The sequence below is a fragment of the Odocoileus virginianus genome, chromosome 20, assembly GCF_023699985.2.
Source record: "Odocoileus virginianus isolate 20LAN1187 ecotype Illinois chromosome 20, Ovbor_1.2, whole genome shotgun sequence".
NCBI lineage: Eukaryota > Metazoa > Chordata > Mammalia > Artiodactyla > Cervidae > Odocoileus > Odocoileus virginianus.
The window spans coordinates 768,853-791,820 of record NC_069693.1 but is presented as its reverse complement, the minus strand read 5'-3'; the positions used below and the strand labels follow the sequence as shown (position 1 = coordinate 791,820).

The following is a 22,968-nucleotide window of genomic DNA, read 5'->3' as shown; positions in this document are numbered from 1 at the left end:
GCCAAAAAAGAAGTAGAAAACAGGAGGAACTTCCTCTGTGCAGTCTGTGTCCATTTCTGCTCCAGCCCCAGCTAGTCGCTGCTCTGGCGTCTGGCTGGAGATTTACAGCCCCCTCAATGAGGATGGGTCCAGGACAGTGGATCCTGGATTCTGGCAGGACCTGCCCCATCCAGATGGCCTCTCTCCCTGCCTCCAACATCCCCTTCAGCTCCCATGGATGGAAAATCTGATCTAAAGACTTGCTGGGCCTCGGGCCAAATGTTGTTGGCTGGAACCCCTCACAGCGGGCGGGAGATGAGCGCCATCGCGTTCCCTGCAGGTTCTCCTGCTGCTGCTTAAGGGGGTGCAGCGGTGCTCTCAGTCACGTCCCCACCGCCGTTCACCTTGCAGTGTATACGGCATGTGTTCGGGCCTGCTCCAGACTCATTACCGCCTGGGAAATGATGTTTTCTGAATTCTGGCATTTAATTATCTCATCAAGGACTGGGACCATGTGTTTCCCTGAAACACAGTTTCCTGTAGGAAGACAGCATCAGTCTGCATTCTCGGTGAGGAGATGCTGTAGAAGCAGCAGCATGTGGTGGCAGATGGCCCTATTTTTCTGACTCTTTTTTTAGAAAATTTTAAGCTATAACATTTTCAGAAAGACTTTTATTCGCTTTACACAACAGTAAAAATTATATATTACACACGTTGTTTTAGTTGCTAAGTCGTGTCCAACTCTTTGTGACCCCCATGGACTGTAGCCGACCAGGCTCCTCTGTCCATGGGATTCCCCAGGCAAGAATAATGGACTGTGTTGCCATTTCCTTTTCCAGGTGACTCTTCTTTTTGAGAACCCTTGGGCTTCCCTGGTAGCTCAGCTGGTAAAGAATATGCCTGCAATGCAGGAGACCCTGGTTTGATTCCTGGGTTCTGGAAGATCTGCTGGAGAAGGGATAGGCTGCCCACTCCAGTGTTCTTGGGCTTCCCTTGTGGCTCAGCTGGTAAAGAATCCACCTGCAGTGTGGGAGACCTGGGTTTGATCCCCGGGCTGGGAAGACCCCCTGGAGAAGGGAATGGCTGCCCACTCCAGTATTCTGGCCTGGAGAATTCCATGGACTGTATAGTCTATGGGGTCACAAAGAGTCAGACATGACTGAGCGACTTTCACTTAACTGTGGATAGGGTGGATTCATTGTGTGTCAGTCAATGACAGTCGTTGTCTTTTTTGATGCGTGAGTTCTATCATTAGGTTTGGCTTCTGTGTCGTCTTAACAGGTTCCAGTCATCCTTTGGGTACTGACTGGTGTAACAAGGTGCTCCACGGGTGTGCTTCCACTGCAGGGGCACAGATTCCATCCCTGGTTGGGGAACTAAGTTCGCTCATGTCCCATGGCATGACCAAATAATAGAGAAAAATAAATAAATACACATAACCAGGTGCTCCGAGCTCACCTGGAGCTGTCCCTGAAATCCTTTGTCCCAGGACCCCTGGTTCCTAATGCAGAGAAGGAGCTAAAGCTCTGGGCTCTGGATGTCTCCTATCCTTTCCCTCCCTTCCCTCCCTGGGGGCCAGAGATTCCCCAGGACTGTGGGAGCCTGGACAACATGGTGTACTCACTGGGATTGGTTTTCCCATCTGTGAAATGGGGGCTGCAGTAGGCAGAAGGGTGGCCCCAAAAATCTATACGACATAATCCTTGGAAACCACAAGTGTTACCTCATCAGGAAAGAGGATCTTGGCAATTGTGATTAGGGACCTGGGATTGGGGAAATTATTCTGAGTTATTTGAGTGGACTCTAAATGTTAATTCACATACACTTTTATAAGAGTGAGGCAGAGGGAATTTGTCATCTGTCTTAGTCGGTTCTAGGTACAAAAACAAAATAGTGATACTATAGACCAAGGCCAGAAATTTGTTTCTCACGATTCTGGAGGCTGAGAAATTGAGGAGCAAGACGCCCACAGGTAGGTTTCATTCTGAGGCCCCTTCTCTTGGCCTGGAGGACGCTGCTGTGTGGCTTTATGGTCACGTGACCTCTTCACTGTGATCACAGCAAGCTGTCTGGTGTCTTTCCCCCCACCTTTTTTTTTTTTTAAATTTGTTTTTGGCCACTCCTTGTGGCTTTCAAGATCTCAGTGCCCTGACCAAGAATTGAACTGGGACCACAGCAGTGGAAGCACAGAATTCTAACCACTAGGACACCAGGGAACTCCCTGATGTGTCTTCTTAACAGGACACTTAATAGGACGGAGGGCCATACCATTGTACAGAAGGCAGTGACCAAAACCATCCCTAAAAAATAAATGCAAGAAGTTAAAGTTGTCTGAAGAGGCTTTACAAATAGCGGAGAAAAGAAGGGAAGCGAAAGGCAAGGGAGACACGGAAAGATATACCCAAATGAATGCAAGTTCCAGAGAATAGCAAGGAGAGATAAGAAAGCCTTCTTAAGTGAATAAGAATACAAAGAAGTAGAGGAAAACAATATAATGGTAAAGACTAAAGATCTCTTCAAGAAAATTGGAGATAACAAGGGAACATTTCATGCAAGGAAGGGCACGATAAAGGACAGAAATGGTATGGACCTAACAGAAATAGAAGAGAAAAAGGAGAGGTGGTAAGATAACACAGAACTATCTGAAAAAGATCTCAATGACCCAGATAACCATGATGGTGTGGTCACTCACCTAGAGCCAGACATCCTGGAGTGTGAAGTCAAGTAGGCCTTAGGAAGAAATACTACAAACAAAGCTAAAGGAGGTGATGGAATTCCAGCTGAGCTATTTCAAATCCTAAAAGATGATGCTGTTGAAGTGCTTCACTCAATATGTCAGCAAATTTGGGAATCTCAGCAGTGGTTATAGAGCTAGAAAAGGTCAGTTTTCATTCCATTCCCAAAGAAGAGCAATGCCAAAGAAAGTTCAAACTACTGCCTGACTGCGCTTATTTCAAATGCTCACAAGGTAATGTTCAAAATCCTTCAAGCTAGGTTTCAGCAGTTTGTGAATCCAGAACTTCCAGATGTACAAACTGGGTTTAGAAAAGGTAGAGGAACCAGAGATCAAATTGCCAACATTCATTGGATCATTGAGAAAGCAAGAGAGTTCCAGAAAAATACCTGCTTCATTAACTATGCTAAAGCCTTTGACTGTGTGGATCACAACAAACTGGAAAATTCTTAAAAAGATGGGACTATCAGACCACTTTACCTGTATCCTGAGAAACCTGTGTACAGGTCAAGAAGTAACAGTAAGAGCCAGACATGGAACAATAGGCTTTCCAAATTGGGAAAGGAGTACGACAAGGCTGTATACTGTCACCCTGCTTATTTAACTTATATGCAGAGTACATCATGCGAAATGCCAGGCTGGATGAATTACAAGCTGGAATCAAGATTGTTGGGAGAAATATCAACAACTTCAGGTACGGAGATGATATTTGGAATGACAGACTAATTAGAGCTCAAGCAGACAGATCGTTCATTAAACAGGCAGCAGGTACCCTTCTGAGACATGGTAGCTGACTGATGCTGAAGGATTGACCATGATCCCGTTTTGTTGTTCAGTTGCTAAGTCAGGTCTAACTCTTTGCAATCCTATGAACTGTAGCATGCCAGGCTTCCTTCACCATCTCTGGGAGTTTGCCCAAACTCATGTCCCTTGGCTCAGTGATGTTATCCAACCATCTCATCCTCTGTTGCTCCCTTCTCCTGCCCTCAATCTTTCCCAGCATCAAGGTCTTTTCCAGTGAGTCAGCTCTTGGCATCAGGTGGCCAAAGTATTGGAGCTTCAGTTTCAGCCTCAGTCCTTCCAATGAATATTCAGGGTTGATTCCCTTTAAAATTGCCTGGTTTGATCTTGCAGTCCAAGGGATTCTCAAGAGTCTTCTCCAGCACCATAATACAAAACATTAGTTCTTCACAGTTCAGCATTCTTTATGGTCCAACTCTCATATCTGTACATGACTACTGGGAAAACCGGGAAAACCATAGCTTTGCCTATACGGACCTTTGTCAGCAAAGTGTTGTCTCTGCTTTTTAATAAGCTTTTAATAAGCTGTCTAGATTTGTCATGGGCTTCCCTGGACCTCAGTTGGTAAAGGATTCACCTGTAATGCAGGAGACTCGGGTTCGATTCCCAGGTCAGGAAGATCCCCTGGAGAAGGGGTAGACTACTCACTCCAGTATTCTTGGGCTTCCCTGGTGGCTCAGACCAGAAAGAATCTGCCTGCAATGCGGGAGACCTGGGTTCAATCCCTGGGTTGGGAGGATCCCCTGGAAGAGGGCATGGCAACTCACTCCAGTGTTCTTGCCTGGAGAATCCCTGTGGACAAAGAAGCCTGGAGGGCTACAGTCCATACTGTCGCAAAGAGTTGGACACAACTGAGCAATTAATACTTTTACACTTTCATTTTCAGGTTTGTCATAGTTTTTCTTCCAAGATGCATTTGTCTTTTAATTTCATGTCTGCAGTCACCATCTGCAATAATTTTGGGGCCCAAGAGATAAAAACTTGATTCTGCCTTCCTTTCTCCTTTTTATATGTCTTGTCTCCTCTTGGTTCTGCCCTGTGTGAAAAATGCCAAGAGGCACATGCTCAAGGCCAATCAGGGAAGGGGGAGTGTCTGGGCACATGCAAAATGGAACTTTTTACATATTCATATAGGTGGGAGTGGACTGAGCATTTGCAGGCTCTATTGCACATATCTTTCCCATAATTCAGTATCTTATAATCAGATATATGTATGTGTAGAATATTTATGAGCCCTTAATAGGCTCCTAGCTGCCTAAGGTTACTTGAGGACACAGCTGTGCATCAAGGGTGCTTTTGCCAGAGTGGGAGAAACCTCTGTGGTTAGTTTGTATCCACTCACTGTGTGTGAGCCTGTGCAGGAGCTGGGAAAGCTTGTGGTTATTTTTGTAACATATCTGTGAGATCTCCTGGGTGTGTCTGGGATGGGGTTTAAGAGATCAATCAGCTTGCATGGTTTTTGGCTAGGCCAATCCTAGTTGCTGATGCCTAACTTCCTACATAACAATATAATGATACAGCTCTTAATGGCACAAAGTGTAGAGGAACTTAAAAGCCTCTTGATGAGGGTGAAAGAGAATGAAAAAGCCGGCTTGAAACTCAACATTCAAAAAACTAAGATCATGGCATCTAGTCCCATCACTTCATGACAAATAGAAGGGGAAAAACTGGAAACAGTGACAGACTTTATTTTCTTGGGCTCCAAAATCACTGCGGATGAAATTAAAAAACCCTTGCTCCTTGGGGGAAAAGCTATAACAAAGCTAGACAGCGAGAGATTTGGACCATAAAGAAGGCTGAGTGCCAAAGAATTGACGCTTTGAAATTCTAGGGCTGGGGAAGGCTCTTGAGGGTCCCTTGGACTGCAAGGAGATCAAACCAGCCAATTCTCAAGGAAATCAACCCTGAATAGTAATTGGAAGGACCAGTGCTGAGGCTGAAGCTCCCGTACTGTGGCTACCTGACTAAGAGCTAGCTCATTGGGTAAGGCCCTTCTGTATTTTGCTATCAGAGCTGGTTACCAAGGATGCTCACTATACATGTAATCTGTATGCTTTTCTCTACATATCATAAGGCTCCATGAAAAGGTTTAAAAGTTCACAGAAACAAAACAGATCATTTGTTGCCACTGGCTGGATTCAGTTTCCTTTTGGGGTGATGAATCTGTTTTGGAATTAGATGAACTGGTGATTGTACAACATTGTGAATGTATGAAATGGCATTGATTTCACACTTCAAAACAGATAAATTGATGGGTGTGATATGTGAATTTTAACACAGTTATTTAAAAAAAAAAGGTTTAAAAAGTAATAGAAGGGGCTTCCCTGGTGGCTCAGTGGTAAAGAATCCGCCTGCCAATGCAGAAGACACTGGTTCAGTCCCTGGTCCTGGAAGATCCCACATTCTATGGGGCAGCTAAGCCTGTGTGCCACAACTATTGAGACTGTGCTCTGCAATAAGTCACAGCAATAAGAAGCCGAGTGCCACAACAGGAGAGTAGTCCCCGCTTACAGCAACTAAAAAAACCCCCACAGAGCAATGAAGACTCAGTACAGCCAAAAATAAGTAGATGTTTTTAAAAAGTAATAGACCTCAATCTCATCTTGTAGCCTACAGAACTATCATCATCTTCAAGCATTTGTCCTTTTACTCACTGACTGAGTGCCCTCTGTGTAGCAGGCCCCAGGTGAGATGCAGCAGACAGAGCAGTGATGTAAACAGTTTGGAGCTCATGTCTTTGTGATTCTCTCATGTTGAAACATGAAAGAGGAGGAGGAGTCACCCAGAAAGAGAGGTGGGAGAACATTTTGGGCAGAAGGAAAAGCAAGTGCAAAGGCTATGAGGTGGGAACAAATGGGCCAGCCTCTGTGGTTGGAGCTGAGTGTTGAGATCAGAGGTCAGAGGGGACAGACTCATCAAAATCTGATTGTTATATGCCTGGTAAGATACATAAAATTGCCATTTTTGGCTCGTTTTACATATATGATTCAGTGGCATTAAGTACATTGATGATGTGCAACTATCACAACTGTCTTGTTCCCAAATGAAACCTGTAAGGATGGAGAAAGAGATCGGAGTGATACTGCTACAAGACTTCCCCAGGAAGTAGCTTTGGTGGTAATACCTGAAGGTTGGAGGTTGAGTCCTATGCAAGCATGGAGTTTGGGAAGTGAAGAGGCAGTAAGGATGGCTGTCTGCAGGCAGGTACGCTGTCTGCAGGGCCAGAATATAGACAATTTCTAGTGGTCCAGGATTGGAAAGGGTGAGGTACCGTAGAAGGTAGCAAGGAACACAGGGGTTAAGGGTATAAGGTGACACTGGCTTACTGGGGAGTAAGATCATGCCCTGCCATGCTCTTCTGGACAGGCTGGCTCCTCAGGGAGGACTCAGAGGCAGGTTCTGGCCTGGCCTTGCCCTCCTGTAAGCCCACTTGTCTCCACCATTGCGCTTCCCCGAGTTTTCTGAGCCTGATTCTGCTCGAACCTGCCTCCACGGATGCTGTTCTGAAAGAATTGCCAGAGTCTAATGAAGGGACCGTAAGCGGGGCAACCGGAGGACCCAACCTGTCCAGCAACTTCTAAGCACTTCCCACCTCTCCCGTCACTGCTCTCTCAGTGCCTGCCTGCCTCAAGGCCTGTGCACTTGCATCTGCATGAACTGTGCTGTTGGAGAAGACTTTTGAGAGTCCCTTGGACAGCAAGGAGATCCAACCAGTCCATCCTAAAGGAGATCAGTCCTGGGTGTTCATTGGAAGGACCGATATTGAAGCTGAGACTCCAATACTTTGGCTACCTGATGCGAAGAGCTGACTCATCTGAAAAGACCCTGATGCTGGGAAAGAGTGAGGGCAGGAGGAGAAGGGGACGACAGAGGATGAGATGATTGGATGGCATCACTGACTCAATGGACATGAGTTTGGGTGGACTCCGGGAGTTGGTGATGGACAGGGAGGCCTGGCGTGCTACGTTTCGTGGGGTCGAACACGAGTCGGACACGACTGAGCGACTTAACTGTTCTTCCTCCAGCTGTTAGGGCCAGCCCTGAATCCCATACTCTTGACCATCACCTATTTATTTCGACTGTCGGGCCAGGATCGGTATGGCTCATCCCTACCCTACGCATCCCTGTGATGTTGGGGCCCAGTACAGAGTGCTGGATGGGGTCATGGAAAGTGCTCAGCAAATAATTACTAAAGGATTCCACACCTCAGGCAGCCCACGGCCAGCCACCAACTTTCCTACACCCTCTTCCTAGGAGGGAAGCGAGAACTCAGGCCCAGGCCGCGGGGGAGGGCGAGGCCCGCGGCGGGGGAGGGGCGGGCGCTGCGGCGGGGCGGGGCCCGGATTGGGGGCCGCGCCCGAACCGAAACAAAGGCCGGCGCCGAGACAAAGCCCCGCGGCCCCCAGGCCCTGCTGTGGGGGCCAAAGATCACCCCTGCCGGGCCGCGCCGGAGGCACTTCCACCGCCGCCTCCGCGTGCGGGGTCTTGGGGAGCCGGGTGGGGGAGGCCGCGCCCCGCTCTCCTGAAGCTTTTGCCGGGTCGGTGGAGCCGCGCCAGGCGGAGTCGGGTTTGGGGGCTGGACGTGCCTCCCCTTCAGATTCTCTGCGTCCTCGCAGAGTAGCCGCCGAGCCTCCTCCCGAACTGGAGGCTGCAGGACCGGGAGCCCCGCGCTGGGACGGAGGCTCACCCCAGGCACAGCTCCAGGGAGCCCGTGCCTCTGGCTTTCTCTGCCCGGTGACTCCAAATAGATCCCCTCCCGGCGCCCTTGTTTTCCTCTCAGTACCCCTCCTCCCCCAGCTCCAGCCGTAGGCCCTGCTCCCTTGCCCGCGGGCAGACAGGGCTCCTCCCCCCCCCCCCAGATTCCGCCCCACCCCCAGGATTCTCCGCCCAGACTCCGTTTCTGACAGGATTCTCACTGAAAGACCGTGTTTGTCTCCCCTAAGATTCCTCCTCCAGGCCTAGCTTCCCCCACCTGGTAGAACTCTCCCAGACATTGCTTCCTTCCTCAGACAGGCATACCCGCCTCCCACGCAGATCCTGCTCCCGGCTGAGGCAGGCTTACCCGCCTTACAGATCCTGCCTCTATCCTCGGATGGACCTCCCCACAGACTCCGCTCCCCTCTTAAGTCCGCCCACCCGAAGAGTGTCAAAGCCAGCGCAGTGGTTGGCTAAAAGGTGGCCAGGGGCGCTTGGAGACCAGACGGAATTTCAGTTTCGCTGCTCTGAGCCCCTTGGGAGCTAGCTGACTTAGGTTTCAGTGTCTCTCACGTTAAACAATAAAAAGGTTAGAATGCCAGTAACCGGCCCGGCCACGGGGTGGGGACCCTTGGCCCCTCCGCCCGGGCCAGCATCTCCCCTAGATCTCGGTCTCGCCCCCTCCTGAGAGCGCCCGGTGACGTCGCTGCTGGCGACCTCTCCGGACGGTCCGAGAGGCGGGGACCCAGGCGGGGGCCGACCACGTGCGCGCCAGCGAAACAAGCGGCCTGGAGCGGGCACAACAGTAGCGGGCACGCGCCCGGCTGGCGGGTCAGGCTGGGGCGGTGGAGACGCAGAGGCCCGGCCCCTACCTCAGGAGAGGCGCTGCGAGGGGTGGTGGCGGGGTGGAGTCGCGCGTGCGTACTCGCGGCCTCGCGCGCCAGGGCCCCGCCTCCAGGCCTGAGGCGCCCAACGCGCGTGCGCGACGGCGTCGGCGCCAGTTATTTCTGTCCCGCCCCCCGACAGTGGCTCTTTCTGCGAGCGGGCGCGCGGGCGAGCGGTTGTACGCGTGCTGTGTGGCGCTGATCTGAGCAGCCGCTGAGGAGGCGGCGCAGGCGGCGGCGGCGGCGGGAGAGCGGGCAGCGGCCGGGTGAGCCTCGGTAGCGCCCCGCGCGCAGCGGGCGGCGCCCCAGGCTTCGCCTGGCGGCGCTAGGCCTCGCGGCTGCAGCGGCCCAGCCGTTGTCTGCGCCTGCGTGGCGGGCCCCGTGCCCCTCCTCCCTCCTTGGGCGCCCCCGGCGGCCTGTGAATGGCGGCTTCGGCGGCGGCGGCCTCGGCGGCGGCAGCAGCCGCCTCCGGCAGCCCGAGCCCGGGTGAGGGCTCGGCGGGCGCCGAGAAGCGCGCCGCCGCCTCCTCGGCCGCGGGCTCCGCATCGGCCTCGGCGGCGGCGTCCGCCTCAGCGTCGTCACCCGCGGGGGGCGGCGGCGAGGCGCTGGAGCTATTGGAGCACTGCGGCGTGTGTCGGGAGCGCCTGCGGCCGGAGAGGGAACCGCGCCTGCTACCTTGCTTGCACTCGGCCTGCAGCGCCTGCCTCGGGCCCCCGGCGCCTGCAGCCGCCAACAACTCGGGGGATGGAGGTGCAGCGGGCGACGGTTCTGGTGAGTGCGGTCGGGCCGGGGGCGTCCCCTCCCCCACCCTGCAGCCAAGGTTCTGAGGAGGCTCAGGTATTGGGGGTCGGTCCCTAGCGTGACAATGGCAGGGGTCATCTGGGTGAGAGGGTCAGGATCGGACAGTGGCGAAACGGGTGCGGGCTGTGAGTCTCGTACTCGGATGGGGCGACTGTTTCAAGTTAGGTTGAAGAAGGGTTTGATTGCTTCTCCTAGAGCGGAAGGTTGGCCTAGCATGGGGTGGAAGTTGGCCCCTGTGGAGGATGGGATCGCAGTCTGGATGTGAATATGCGGTGATCTTGTTTTCCCCTGTTCTTCGCAGTGGTGGACTGTCCAGTATGTAAGCAGCAATGTTTCTCCAAAGATATCGTGGAGAATTATTTCATGCGAGACTGTGGCGGTAAGGCCGCCACGGATTCCCAGGATGCGAATCAGGTATGTGTTGCCCAAGCGATCCCTGGAAGGCCTCTGGACGTGGGTAGGAGTCTGCAGCGCAGAGCATAGTACCAGCTCCAGGCTTTACCACGGCTTTAGCAGGTTGTCTAGGCTAAGTAAAGGCATCATCTTACCAGGTTGTATTTTCTGGGTCTGAATGCAGATGTGTCTGGTGGTGCTGTCTCTTCTGACTCTGCCTTTGCTCAGCAGTGCTGCACTAGCTGTGAGGATAATGCCCCAGCCACCAGTTATTGTGTGGAGTGCTCTGAGCCGCTCTGTGAGACCTGTGTGGAGGCGCACCAGCGGGTGAAGTACACCAAGGACCACACCGTGCGCTCCACTGGTATGCAACACGGAGGGGGCTGCCTTAATTCTTCCCCTACATGTTTCTCCAGCTGCTTTTGATGCTGGTTGCAGATGGCGGTGGAGTCTCAGGGAATTTCTGAGGGGGTACCAATTGAAAGGCCTGAGGGCAGGGTTCAAAAAGGGGGAGGCCGGTGCTCTGGTGGTCGCCTCTGCTGGTTCGGGTAGAAGGGGAAAAGCCACAGGCAGGGAGTGGAGTGCACGGGGATCTCATGCTGCACTAGAGGGTGTATGGAGGCTTTGAGGAAGCACTTCAGGGAATCCCCAGGCAGGGAATATGCCTCTGAGGTGGAGGGATCTCATGTACGGATAAGGGAAATGCAGGTTGTTGGGGAATGTGTGAGGGATCTCCTAGGCTTGAGATCCCTGGAATGTGGTTTAAGGCTCCGCAGGAAAAGTGAGGTCTTTGGACCTTGTGTCCTCAAAAGCCATGAGTGTTCTCAGACTGGCACTGACCAGTGAGTGTTCTAAGTGTTCTTATTGTTAGGTTGCAGATGTTTCAAAGTCTAACTAGGCATCTTCAGATTTTTCTGTGAACGTGGTGGCAGTTCTTCGGAGAGGCGCTTGGGCTTGGTTTTTTCATCCAGAACTCCCTGTGAATGGTGTTTTGGTAGTCATGCCGTGGCTCCTGCAGCCCAGAGGACAGTTTTGATGGGAAAATCCAGATGGAGGTCGTGAGTCATGAGGAGCCAGGAGGGAAGGGCAGGGGTCTCCAAGGGGGTCCTGGGTTCTAAGCAAAGATCAGGGTGCAGGAGGGGGCTGTATTGGGGGGACTGAGATTTGCCTTATCTGTATCTCAATGTTTTTATGTCTCAGGCTGGGTCAGTGTAGCATCAGATGTGATTGGGAAGGAAGGGGCTGGCTGTTCCCAAGCAGTTATCTAATGGCAGCAGATTCTGGGAAGCGGTGGGGGTCACTGTGGTGTATTAGTCTTTGGGGGGTTTTGCTTTGAGCACTTAAGACCCTTTTCCCTGTGCGGGGGCCTGACCCCTCTCTGAGGGTCCTGGTCTGACATCAACTTTGTCCAGCCTGAGAAGGCTTTGCAAGGCTCCTCGTGGGTTGTTAAGATGGTGTGGTCTCCTTTTACCAGAGAAGAGAGAAGAGGTCTCCAGGCGTGGCTCAGGAGGAAAAGGTACCTGACATGTCTTTAGGTCCTTGTTTGCTTTCTGTCTGAGTCAGAAAGCTTTTGCGTGTGTCCGGATGCCATGGTTGCCAGAGTCCCCTCCCCTGCGACACAGTCTTTTGAGTGGACGAGAAAGGGAGCCCAGCAGTGGGGGCTGCAGAGGTGGAGGAGCTCTCTGGAGTGTCCACTAGGAGGAGTTTTCAGTAGAGGGAGCAGTGGGGTGGTTGTCAGAGGCCATCGTCCTTACACTTAAGTTGTCACTCCCAGAAGATGAAAGAAGGGAGTGCGGATCTCTTGGTCAAGATTAGGGCAGAGGGCGTTCAGAGCAAGGATTTGGGCCCTTCCCTGTTCACTGCTGTAGGCCCTCTGCGTTTTTTAGCAGATAAGCCAGGGCTGCAGGACAGACACTGTGAGGCCCCAGTCTGTCTGCCCCTTGAGTTGAGGCGGTGAGGACCGGCTCCTGCTTCATAGACCCCATTCCTCAGGGCCAGCCAAGTCGAGGGACGGTGAGCGCACTGTGTATTGCAATGTGCACAAGCACGAGCCCCTTGTGCTGTTCTGCGAGAGCTGCGACACCCTCACCTGCCGGGATTGCCAGCTCAACGCCCACAAAGACCACCAGTGAGTCCTGAGGCATGGTGGGTGGGTGCTGCCCATTCCCATGCTGGGCGCCCGGGCCCACCTCTGTTTGCCCTCAGGTACCAGTTCCTGGAGGATGCAGTAAGAAACCAGCGCAAGCTCCTGGCCTCATTGGTGAAGCGCCTTGGGGACAAGCATGCAACACTGCAGAAGAACACCAAGGAGGTTCGCAGCTCGTAAGTGTGGAAGCCAGTGTGATGGGAGAGGTCCTGCGGTGAGCACCTGCCCTACTGGCCCTGATCTCACCCTCCGCCCCCCAGGATCCGCCAGGTGTCTGACGTACAGAAGCGCGTGCAAGTGGACGTTAAGATGGCCATCCTGCAGATCATGAAGGAACTGAACAAGCGGGGCCGTGTGCTGGTCAACGATGCCCAGGTACCTTCTGTGTGGTGCTTGTCGACAGGTCGCTTTAACTCTGGTAGCAGCGTTCTGGGGGTTTGGCTCCCTCTGCTGGCTGCTGATGGCATCCTTCGGTGGGGAGAGGTTCTAGTGCTGTTTCCTCCCTGGCCTATCTTGCTCTCCACCTGCAGAAGGTAACTGAGGGGCAGCAGGAGCGCCTGGAACGGCAGCACTGGACCATGACCAAGATCCAGAAGCACCAGGAACACATCTTGCGCTTTGCCTCTTGGGCTCTGGAGAGTGACAACAACACGGCTTTGTTGCTCTCCAAGAAGCTGGTGTGTGCTGGTGGGCACCCAGGCGGTGGGTTCCGGGTCAGCACCTCCCAAGGCCTTGGAGCACTGTCCTTTACCTCTGTACTCATGTACCGCTCTCCCCCAGATCTACTTCCAACTGCACCGGGCCCTTAAGATGATTGTGGACCCTGTGGAGCCCCATGGCGAGATGAAATTTCAGTGGGACCTCAATGCCTGGACCAAGAGTGCAGAGGCCTTTGGTGGGTGTTTGTCTTGCTCTCACTGAAGCTTGCTCTCCCAGGCACTATGCCTTAAGCTGTTTTACCTCCTTGCTGCAGGCAAGATTGTGGCCGAGCGTCCTGGCACCAACTCCACAGGCCCGGCACCCATGGCCCCTCCTCGGGCTCCGGGGCCTTTGAGCAAGCAGGGCTCTGGCAGCAGCCAGGCGAGTAGAGGAGGGGGCTGTGGGGGAGGAGAGGGGCCTGAGGCTTGTGGGTGGCCGGCCTGCTGAGGTCCTCTTGCTTTTCCTACAGCCTATGGAGGTGCAGGAAGGCTACGGCTTCGGATCAGGTGAGTGGTTTCTGCCCGGTAAGTGGGAGAAATCCAACATCCTAGGTTCATCTAACCTATCTTTTTCTGTGTCCCGGGCAGATGACCCTTACTCGAGTGCTGAGCCCCATGTGTCGGGGGTGAAGCGGTGAGTGTGACTGTCCTTTGGTGCATGTAGGGACAGGGTGGTCATGGGGTCGGGTGCTCAACACAAGCCACACCCACAGGCCCCGCTCAGGTGACGGCGAGGTGAGTGGCCTCATGCGTAAGGTGCCACGGGTGAGCCTTGAACGCCTGGACTTGGATCTCACGGCTGACAGCCAGCCACCAGTCTTCAAGGTCTTCCCAGGCAGCACCACTGAAGATTACAACCTCATCGTCATTGAGCGAGGTGCTGCCGCCGCCGCTGCTGGCCAGCCTGGGACTGCGCCCTCGGGGGTCCCTGGGGCCCCTCCCATGCCTGGAATGGCCATTGTCAAGGTAAGCCTGCTCCTGGGTACTGTGGCTGGGGGGTGGAGGTCTGCTGTCCCAGCCAGCATCCCACTAAACCACCCCTGCCTCCTCGCAGGAGGAAGAAACAGAGGCTGCCATTGGAGCTCCACCTGCTGCCACCGAGGGCCCAGAGACCAAGCCTGTGTTGATGGCCTTGGGGGAGGGCCCTAGTGCAGAGGGTCCCCGCCTGGCTTCACCCAGTGGCAGCACCAGCTCAGGTCTGGAGGTGGTGGCTCCAGAGGGCACCTCAGCCCCAGCTGGTGGCCCAGGTTCCCTGGATGACAGTGCCACCATCTGCCGTGTCTGCCAGAAGCCAGGTGACCTGGTCATGTGCAACCAGTGCGAGTTCTGCTTCCACCTGGATTGCCACCTGCCTGTCCTGCAGGATGTGCCAGGGTGCGAGGCTGTGGAGTCTGCAGGGTGGAGGGCTGGGCTGGGTCCCATGCAGCCCCTCACCTCTCCGTTTCCTCCAGGGAGGAGTGGAGCTGCTCTCTCTGCCATGTGCTGCCCGACCTGAAGGAGGAGGATGGCAGCCTGAACCTGGATGGGGGGGATAGTACTGGAGTGGTGGCCAAGCTCTCACCAGCCAACCAGCAGGTGATGGGGGGGGGGACCCATATGCTGGGTTTTCCTGCAGCCCCGAACTCCTCTCTGACTCTGATGTCCATGTCGTCTACAGAAGTGTGAGCGCGTTCTGCTGGCCCTCTTTTGCCATGAGCCCTGCCGGCCTCTGCACCAGCTGGCTACTGACTCCACCTTCTCCCTGGTGAGTTCTGGGACTTGGGAGGGTGGGAGTTGCAGGGGCTCTTCGGCCTCACCTTCAGCCTGTGGCCTCTGCCTGCAGGATCAGCCTGGGGGCACCCTGGACTTGACCCTTATCCGAGCCCGCCTCCAGGAGAAGCTGTCACCCCCCTATAGCTCCCCCCAGGAGTTTGCCCAGGATGTGGGCCGCATGTTCAAGCAGTTCAACAAGCTGACTGAGGTGAGCCTGTGGGGATGAGGGTGAGTTGGAGGAGGGGAGGCTGGGGGGCAGAGAGGGGGCAGAGAGCTAGGACCCATCCACTGTAATCTGCTGGCAGGACAAGGCCGACGTGCAGTCCATCATTGGCCTGCAGCGCTTCTTTGAGACTCGCATGAATGAGGCCTTCGGGGACACCAAGTTCTCTGCTGTGCTGGTGGAGCCCCCGCCGCTGAGCCTGCCTGGTGCTGGCCTGAGTGCCCAGGACCTGTCCAGTGGCCCTGGTGAGGGCCCCTGAGGCTGGGCAGCCCCTGAGCCAGCCCAGCCTGGCTCTGTTCTCTGTCCTGTCACTCCTCTCCCATTCTCCTTCCTCTGGTGGCCTGGCTCCCACTCCTTGGTGGCCCGTACCCTAGTCCCTCACGATATGGTTTTTACTTCTGTGGATTTAATAAAAACTTCACCAATTACTCAGGCCTTGGTTGGTGGGGGCAGTGGTCCTGGGCCTGGTGTCTGCCTGCCATCAGTCCCTCCCCGAAGCCCTTGTGCTGAATGGGGTGGGGCTCATGTCTCGAGCCATCTGGTGTCTGGGGAGGGTTACGTGGTGGGCTGGCGGATCTGTGGGCAAGCAGGGGGAATCCCCAGGTGCATGCTGCATCCTAGACTGGGGCAGAACATTTCTTATAACCAGACAGGGTATCACAGTGAGCTGGGTGGGCTGAGACTTCCACTTGGCTAATAAAGTTGGGCACTGTATCCCTGGGGGATATGCCTGGCTTCCTGGAATTATACCAAGAGGTCTGAGGGAACCCACCAACATTTTTGGGGGTGCTAGCCTCGAGGCTCAAGCAGGAGGGGTGCTGGACCAGTGTTTGCAGCTCACTATCACCTTCGGAGCCCAGAGGACCTGGTAGGCTTGCCCAGATGAAACCATTCCAGCCCTCTATCCCACACCCTGACTGACTGGCACATTACCAAGCCGCCTGAGTGACTTCCTAACCCAGCCTGGCTCACGTCAGGTCAGTCGCACAGGCCCAGAACTAGTGTCCAACCTCGTTTATTACCGAAGGTACAATGAAAATATCGGGCCATCCACTGGCTCCCTGGGGCAGCATGGGCAGTCAGTCCCTTCGAAGGTTCTTGAGCCTCTCCTCCAGGTCTGCGTCTGCGTCCACCAGGGCGGAGGCTGCAGCCTCTGCTTTCTTTCCACTGGCAGCCACACTGAGGGAGCCTCCGGTGGAAGGGAGGTCTGCAGAGAGATGGGATTAGGAAGAGCACCCATGCAGAAGGGAGTAATGCAGGGGAGGGAGGTGGTGGCTGGGTCACAGGGTTAACACAGGGCCCAAGATGTAAACACTCACTTGACAGCTCATCTGTCAGGCTCAACCCCAGTTCATCCAGGACCTGGGCTACAACAGCATCACTAGATAAGGAGAGAATGCTTATGAGATCAGGTGCAGAGCCAGCTATCCCTCCCCACCCTTCCTGCCAGCCGTCTCCAAACCTCTCCTCTTCGTCATCCTCATCCCCCATGGCGTCATCGATGGCGTCGTTCATCATCTCCTCCTTCATGTCCATGATCTCTGCCTGCCGCTCAAACTCCATCATGATCTTCTGGATCTGGGGCAATTTCAGCTGAAAGGGGGAGGAGGATGAGTTTGGGCCAGAGGTCAGCAGGGGTGGGGGGTGATGGGGAGAGGCAAACCTGTCTGTTCATGGTGCCCATGGCTTTGGTGACGCCCTTCATGGCTTGTGCCATTGAGTTGTTAGACTTGAGCGTCTGGATCTTGAGGGACACAGCCTGGATGTTGGCCCGCATCAACACAAACTTTCGGACGTACCGCCTGGTACGCACCAGGTCTTTCGCCATGATCCGGACCGCGTCCTGAAGAGGGGACAGAGGGCAGGGAGCGAGCCTTGGGGGTGTGCTCGCGCGTGCCCACTGAGGCCTTCAGGGGCTCCTGGGGATCTGCCCCAGTGCTCACACCCCCCCCCCCCTCCCCCCGCGTCTTGGGTCTCCACTGCACAGACCCCTCTGTAGGCTTCTCGCTCCTGAAGAAAAGCCAGGCCCACCCTTTAGGAATCCTTTTTCCTCAATGGCTAGTCAACACCCATTCCTGAATTTCAATCATGGCCAAAGAAAATCCCCCTCCACCACACATAGGCCGTGCTCACCTCAAGCACCAAATCCTGATTTACATACAAAGGTATCCAAGCTCAGCTGTGATGTCCTCCCCAAAGCTCCTCCTTGCTTTGCCCATCCCAGGAAATGGCACCTCCTCAAACAAGCTGCTCAGGCCAAAACTCGGCCATCTCTTGCTAGTTTGCCCTCAGGGCAAGTGGATCTCATACCACATCTATTGAAGTAACTCCTTCAACTCAGCCCTCAGCTCCCACTGCTGCCCACGATTCTAAGTGGTCTGGCATGGGCCACTCTTGAGTTTCCCTATTACTCCCTCACTGAACATCTGTTCTGACACACTTGACACCTGGCTCTTCGCAGGGTTGTTCTCTTAATTACTCAAGGCTCTAAAATCAACTCCACAGAGGCAGCAGTTTTGGAATCTGAAACTAAGGAAAGCCCCACTCATTCCATTTCCTTAGAACATGTTAGTGTTTTCTCCCATTTGCTGCAGCCCCAGGGTCTGACCAAGCGACGGCACCTGGCCTGGAGTCAGCCTGTGCCCAATTAAGCTTACCATCTGGCCCTGCTTGGCCATTTTCTTGATGTCTGCGATGATTTTCTTCTCCTGGGTCTCAAGCTTCTGTCGCTCACGGTCCAGCTCTCGCATGGCCCGGTTCAGGGCGCGCTGGTTCTGCCGCAGCAGCTCCTCTGGCGTCTTGCGCCGCCCAAACAACAGGTCCATGGCCGCAGGAGCCTACCAGTAAGCCTGGGGCTAGCGTGAAACCTGGCTGCAGGGTGGTGTGAGGCACAGCTGGGGTCACATTGTGTATGGGCGGGGACAGACGAGGGCTCACAAAAAGGAAAAGGGTGAGCAGAGAGAAAACGAGTGAATGGAAAGGCCAAAGCGTGGAGCCTGGAACTTGGGGAGCCCCAGCCACCCCAGCTCCTTTTACTCCACAGTGCCCCTACGGAGGTTCTGGGCTTCAATCTCCTCCTGACTCTGGGATGAGACCCTAGAATGTCCAATGGACCTAGGCTGGATACAGCACGGGGACGGGCGCGGGGAGAGGGGGCTCGGAACCTGGAGCTCCAAGGAAAGACCAGTTGACAGGATCCCTAACATGAGGAGCTGGAGGCCGCAAGTGCTACAGACAGGGTCGATGTGGGGGCTCCGAAGCTGACAGCGCGTGGATGGCATTCAGTTTAGGGCGGGGGTCTTAAATGCTGAGGGAATCTGGGTGCGGAGAATAAGGCTGGGGGATGTTGGGGACTCCTGGACAGAGGGCGGGATTTTAGGTGATGGGGTGCCTTGTTCACCCAGGAAACTCTTGGGGCCTTTTGGGGGGTCTTGGGCACCGAAGGCAAAACAACATGGGGACCCAGAGGATAAGTGAGGGTCCCAGGCAGGGGCGAGGCCCTCGAACGCCGCCGCCCTCGCGCCCACCCAGGACCCGCGCCCCCGTAGGGGCGACTCACCGGAGTTGGGATGGGGACTCGCTTCCGTTTCCGGGTCACGCTCCTCTCGTTCAGAGCCCTGGAGCGCCCACCAACGACAGCCCCTCCGTTCTGTCGCCTCAGCCGTCACCACCGTTTCCGGATTAAACCACCTGACGTCACACGCCCCGCCGGCGCCCGGAATGCTGGGCGGGGACGAGAGCGCGCGTGCGCACGCGCCGAGGAAAGTGCCTGCCACAAACGCATGCGCAGCAGCTTCCGCCTCGCTGCCGCAAGCTTGGTATTCCGCAGGTTCAAGTCCAGGTTAAGGGAGCGGAGGTCCTGTCCCATCCTGGCCCTGTGGGCTTGGTGACCTTTCGGGTGCCTTCCTTCCAGCCACCCGGTGGTCCTGCACCCCACCACGTCACCCACTGTAGAGCCCTGCTCATCCGAGGGACCCAGAACTCGCGCTGATGTTTCCGAACTTCAGGTACCCAGTGGCATCAGGCAGTTTTCCTCCTCCAGCAGGAGGGCAGAACAGTAGATGGTGCGGACTTAGCCCCTATGCCGGCTCACTGGCCGGGAAGCCAGTGGTCACTGGATCCTGACCCTCCCTTGTCCCAGAGTGGGATTCATCTCATCCTGCCCGAGGCCTGGGGCTGGGATTCCCCCACCAGCACTGCCTCAGGCACTGGGCAGGCTGCTGCCCAAGGCGGGGGTGGGGGTCTCCTCATACCACCTGTGAGCACACAACTCCCACCACTCTTGCTGCAGGAGCTCTGGCGGCCATCACCTGCCCCTCCCAGCCCACAAAAGGAAGAGGCAGAGGCCATGCAGTAACATTCCCCTTTAATAGCCTGGTGGGACCTCCAGTGGTGGAGGGGTGGGGTGCCGGATCCCCAGCCACCCAACCCCCATGGCCACCCACCCCAGAGCCCAGAGTAGGGGGTGGGGCTGGACAGCACCCAGCGAGGGGCTAGACAAGCCAATTCATTTCCCATTGCTGAGCGGGTCGGGGGAGGCAGCGCCGACCTTAATCACGTGGTGGTTAAAAAAAAACAAACTAGGAGCGGGTAGCAGGGAGGGGTGGCCGGCCAGGGCATGGGACTCCCCCACCGGCCGCCCCATGTCCCCCCACCTGTGGCCCCCAATAAATATCTGCAGGGGACGCCGGGGCTGGTGGCCCTGGCAGGGGTGGGTATGCGCCAGCCCTATTTCAGGCAGCGCTCGAAGTAGGTGGAGCCGATATAGCCACCCCGCATGGAGCGCTGCACATTCTGCTCGAACAGCCTCCGGTTATTCTGCAGGACCTCGGCGGCTTCCTTGTTCAGTGGGTCTTCAGGGTTGGGCTCCTGCGGCCGGTATGGGGGGCGGGGGCGGGGAGGTCAACAAGCCCAGAAGGCAGAGGGCCAACCTTCCCCAGCTGCCCTCCCACTCCCACTCCCACCCCCACCCCCACCCCTACTCACCAAGAAGAGATACTGCAAGCCATAAATTATGGAGTTTATCGTAAGGACTGGCTTCCAGTCCTCTCTGTGGGCAGAGAGCATCATGATAGGGGCTGGTGAGCGGGCAGCCACCACAGGCCCTGCTGGGACCAAACAGGTCAGGCCCAGGGCATGGGACAGCGCAGTCGGGAAATGCTAGCGGGAGGGTATGGAGAAGCACAGGCCAGGGAGAAAGCCAAGGTCAAGCCATGAGGCAGAAAATGAGCTGGAGACAGAGGGACACACAGACCACAAGTGGGAGGGGAGGGAAAGAGACTGGTATAGTGCAAGGTCACTAAAGGGGCCTGGCAGGCAGGGCTGGGCAGCGTAGTGGAGGGCCAGTGCCCTCACCTGAGGATGTTGAGGCAGACGTTGCCCTCGAGGTCAATGTTGGGGTGATAAACCATCGTCTCACACTTCACCTTGGGGGGGTCATGCGGGTAACCCTGGCCCACCTGGCTCCAGGAGAAGAGAGGGCAGGTGGATAGGTGCACAGCAGTGCCTGGCTGGGGCCTCAGCTGTTGCTTCCTCAGCCCAGGGAGCCACCCCTGCCCACCTGAGACTCACCTTAAAACTGAACACAAACTTCCCGCTCTTGTAGAAGCCCTGTGAAGGAAGAGGAGAGGAGTCAGAACCCTGCTCTGCAAGGCCTGGCAGGTTAACCAGGTATGCCAACTTGAGGTGGTGTCACCTGCCGTGCCTGAGAATCCAGTTAAGCGTGCCCTCACCTCATCAGGACAGATAACCAGCTTGAAGTTGAGGAGGTCGTCTGGATCTGAGAAACTGATGTCACACGTCTTGGGCAGATTCAGCTCGTTTATGTCTGGGTTTTCACAGCAGAAAAGGGCAACAGGCCGGGAAGGGGAGAGACAGGGTGCTCAGAGCAGGTGCCGGCAGAGCCTCCACAGCCTCTCCCAAGACCCCGGCTCTGTCCTGGGCAGTGGGCCACAACCCCCACCCTCTCCCTGCTGCTGCTCCGCGTCTCCAGGCAGGCTCTTCCGCATCTATGGAACACCGGAGATGTGCTTGAACTCCTAACCCAGGGTAAGCTCCAACTCTTCTGAATCCACAGTCCTAAGTCCCCCAACCCAGCTCCTACATGTTCCCACTCCTATGTGCCTCACCAAGAGCCTCTGACTACCCCCAACCCAGCATCCCGACCGTGACCTCTGCTTTCTAGAGAAATCTCTACTTGTCTGCCCAGATGCAAGGATCTTATCCCCCTTCCTCACCCTAAATCACCACCACCCTCAATCCCTGGCCTGCTCTCCATACACTCCTCTCTGCTTGTCATCCTAAACTCAGGATCCCATCTGACCTCCAGATCTGTGAGTTCCCAAGCCTCCTACCCTATACTATTCTGAGCATAAGATTTCCAGCATCTCTAGGAGGATAGTCTAAACCCAACCCTACTCCTATCTCTACAATCCCTGGCACCTCCCTCCTCCTGTCACCCCAAACTGACATGTGACTCCCCCAGACCCACGACACCCAGGCCCCAAAACCTACTTCACCAGGCCTGACTCTGATTCCCAGTGACTCTAGCGTTAATACATTAAATCTCCCACCCCGATCCTCAATCCTCGACCCCACCGTCAGTAGCTGCTCTTCCTGTCGCCCAGGTTCCAGTCTGACCCCCAGACTCTCGAGTTGCCGGTCTCCCCCTTCCGCTGCCACCCTCAGATTCTCGGTCCCTAGTATCAAACGCCTAGCTTTCCGAATACGCTCAGTGCCCCCTGCTCGGTCCCCCTACCTCCGACCACTTTGGTGATTATATTACCCCACCCGTGGCCCCTCGGCCCCCAGGCCCTGGTCTCCAATCCCCACATCCACGGCCTCCCCGTTTCTGACACCTTTGACCCCTGGCAGCCGCATTACTCCACACCTGACTCCCGTATCACCCCGAGCCAGGCTCTGACCTCCCACCTCCACTCCCATCCCCCGACTCCCCTTACCCTTCTGGATCCGCAGCTGCGCCGCCGACGCCTTCTTGCTGCTGCCCTTGGTGCCGCCCGCCGACTCCTCCTCCTTCTTCTGCTGCTTCAGCGAGAACAGCTTGATCATCCTGCCGCCGCCGCCGCTGCCGCCGCTGCGGGGCCCGGGACCCCGGCCACCCGGCCCCCCGCCGCCGCCCGCGCCGCCTCCGCCACTCGGACCCGCCGCCGCGGCCTCTTAGGCTGCTGCCGCCGCCCGCCGGGCCTGCCGCGCTGCTCCGCGCCCACCGCGCGGCCCGCGTCGGCTCCCGTAGTCAGCTCCGGCCTGGCCCGGCGCCTCGGGCCCGCTCGGCGGCGCTCGGGCCCGCTCGGCTGTTCTCGGGATCACTCGGCCCCGCCCCCACCCGCTGCTCCCTCCTCCCGGCCGTCCGCTCCGGCGTCCTCAGGCCGTGTCCCTGGGCCTGGTCACTCGCTCTCTTCGCGAGGGCTCTGCGGCTCAAGGCGGAAGGGGGAGGCGGGGGCTGCGGTGGCCGTGTACTAGACAGGAGGGCCGGCTTCCGTGGCAGCAGCGGCTTCGGCGCGGAGGTCCGCAACGGCCTCGGGCGCCCCACCGCTTCGGCTATTTCCGTCGCCTGCCCGCTTCGGCTCTTCCCGGCCGGCCTGCGCTGTGCGCTTGCGCAGCCGCCGCCACCGCCCCACGTTGCTCCGCGCTGGGGCTTGGGGGTCGAGCTCCTTCGGCTTGGCTCGGGTATTTCCGTTCGTGCAGGCCGGGCCGGCCACTTCCGGGGACGCCCGCGAGTCCAGGGAGGAGGGGGGGGTGGCGGTGTCGCCGCCATATTTAAATGGGGCAGATGCAGGCCGCCATGCCCACTCGCAGTCGTGCGAACGGCGGCGCAGGCGGGCCAAACGAGGGGCTTGTCCCCA

The 22,968-nt window shown here is 56.2% G+C and overlaps 3 protein-coding genes across 8 annotated transcripts in view; 1 reads left to right on the top strand and 2 right to left on the bottom strand.

Annotated features, from left to right (window-relative positions):
* Positions 1-15,534, top strand: part of TRIM28 (tripartite motif containing 28) — a 31,374-nt gene extending 15,840 nt beyond the window's left edge. The window contains exons 1-18 of one of the 3 annotated variants that reach the window (XM_070451583.1): positions 9,457-9,864; positions 10,196-10,308; positions 10,519-10,651; positions 11,762-11,803; positions 12,280-12,415; positions 12,493-12,609; positions 12,694-12,808; positions 12,964-13,110; positions 13,214-13,328; positions 13,407-13,513; positions 13,602-13,638; positions 13,720-13,765; positions 13,845-14,097; positions 14,186-14,505; positions 14,583-14,706; positions 14,789-14,875; positions 14,954-15,091; positions 15,189-15,534. In XM_070451583.1, the coding sequence (XP_070307684.1) occupies positions 9,516-9,864; positions 10,196-10,308; positions 10,519-10,651; positions 11,762-11,803; positions 12,280-12,415; positions 12,493-12,609; positions 12,694-12,808; positions 12,964-13,110; positions 13,214-13,328; positions 13,407-13,513; positions 13,602-13,638; positions 13,720-13,765; positions 13,845-14,097; positions 14,186-14,505; positions 14,583-14,706; positions 14,789-14,875; positions 14,954-15,091; positions 15,189-15,365 (2,556 nt within the window). In that variant the 5' untranslated portion in view covers positions 9,457-9,515 and the 3' untranslated portion in view covers positions 15,366-15,534. Of the gene's footprint in view, positions 1-9,456; positions 9,865-10,195; positions 10,309-10,518; positions 10,652-11,761; positions 11,804-12,279; positions 12,416-12,492; positions 12,610-12,693; positions 12,809-12,963; positions 13,111-13,213; positions 13,329-13,406; positions 13,514-13,601; positions 13,639-13,719; positions 13,766-13,844; positions 14,098-14,185; positions 14,506-14,582; positions 14,707-14,788; positions 14,876-14,953; positions 15,092-15,188 lie in introns of those variants that run through there. The other 2 variants (XM_070451584.1, XM_020900216.2) reach the window with 2 other exon arrangements.
* Positions 15,535-16,105: 571 nt separating this feature from the next.
* Positions 16,106-18,797, bottom strand: CHMP2A (charged multivesicular body protein 2A). Of its 3 annotated transcripts, none has more exons than XM_020899941.2 (6): positions 18,666-18,797; positions 17,764-18,038; positions 16,770-16,949; positions 16,569-16,699; positions 16,426-16,487; positions 16,106-16,313 (listed from the first exon to the last, which is right to left on the bottom strand). In XM_020899941.2, exons 2-6 carry the CDS (start codon positions 17,929-17,931, stop codon positions 16,186-16,188), a joined length of 669 nt encoding a protein of 222 aa, XP_020755600.1. In that variant the 5' UTR covers positions 17,932-18,038; positions 18,666-18,797; the 3' UTR covers positions 16,106-16,185. The 3 variants fall into 3 exon arrangements, with proteins under 3 accessions (XP_020755600.1, XP_020755610.1, XP_020755589.1); XM_020899951.2 differs by having other exon boundaries at positions 17,764-18,000; XM_020899930.2 differs by having other exon boundaries at positions 17,764-17,977.
* A 658-nt stretch (positions 18,798-19,455) lies between these two features.
* On the bottom strand, positions 19,456-22,661 carry UBE2M (ubiquitin conjugating enzyme E2 M). Of its 2 annotated transcripts, none has more exons than XM_070451646.1 (6): positions 22,066-22,425; positions 20,839-20,933; positions 20,678-20,716; positions 20,462-20,565; positions 20,093-20,156; positions 19,456-19,975 (listed from the first exon to the last, which is right to left on the bottom strand). In XM_070451646.1, the coding sequence occupies exons 1-6, from the start codon at positions 22,172-22,174 to the stop codon at positions 19,835-19,837; spliced, it is 552 nt and encodes a 183-aa protein (XP_070307747.1). In that variant the 5' UTR covers positions 22,175-22,425; the 3' UTR covers positions 19,456-19,834. The 2 variants fall into 2 exon arrangements, with proteins under 2 accessions (XP_070307747.1, XP_070307748.1); XM_070451647.1 differs by having other exon boundaries at positions 19,865-19,975; positions 20,093-20,211; positions 22,066-22,661.
* Positions 22,662-22,968: the final 307 nt, after the last annotated feature.

Coding starts and splice junctions, on each gene's coding strand:
- CHMP2A (XM_020899941.2), bottom strand. CDS start 17,931: ATGGACCTGTTGTTTGGGCGGCGCAAGACGCCAGAGGAGCTGCTGCGG. Junction 16,950..17,763: donor TGGCCAAGCAGGGCCAGATG/GTAAGCTTAATT, acceptor TCCCCTCTTCAG/GACGCGGTCCGGATCATGGC. Junction 16,314..16,425: donor CCTGACAGATGAGCTGTCAA/GTGAGTGTTTAC, acceptor ATCTCTCTGCAG/ACCTCCCTTCCACCGGAGGC.
- UBE2M (XM_070451646.1), bottom strand. CDS start 22,174: ATGATCAAGCTGTTCTCGCTGAAGCAGCAGAAGAAGGAGGAGGAGTCG. Junction 20,934..22,065: donor GCAGCTGCGGATCCAGAAGG/GTAAGGGGAGTC, acceptor GTGAAAACCCAG/ACATAAACGAGCTGAATCTG. Junction 20,566..20,677: donor AGTTTGTGTTCAGTTTTAAG/GTGAGTCTCAGG, acceptor TCCTGGAGCCAG/GTGGGCCAGGGTTACCCGCA.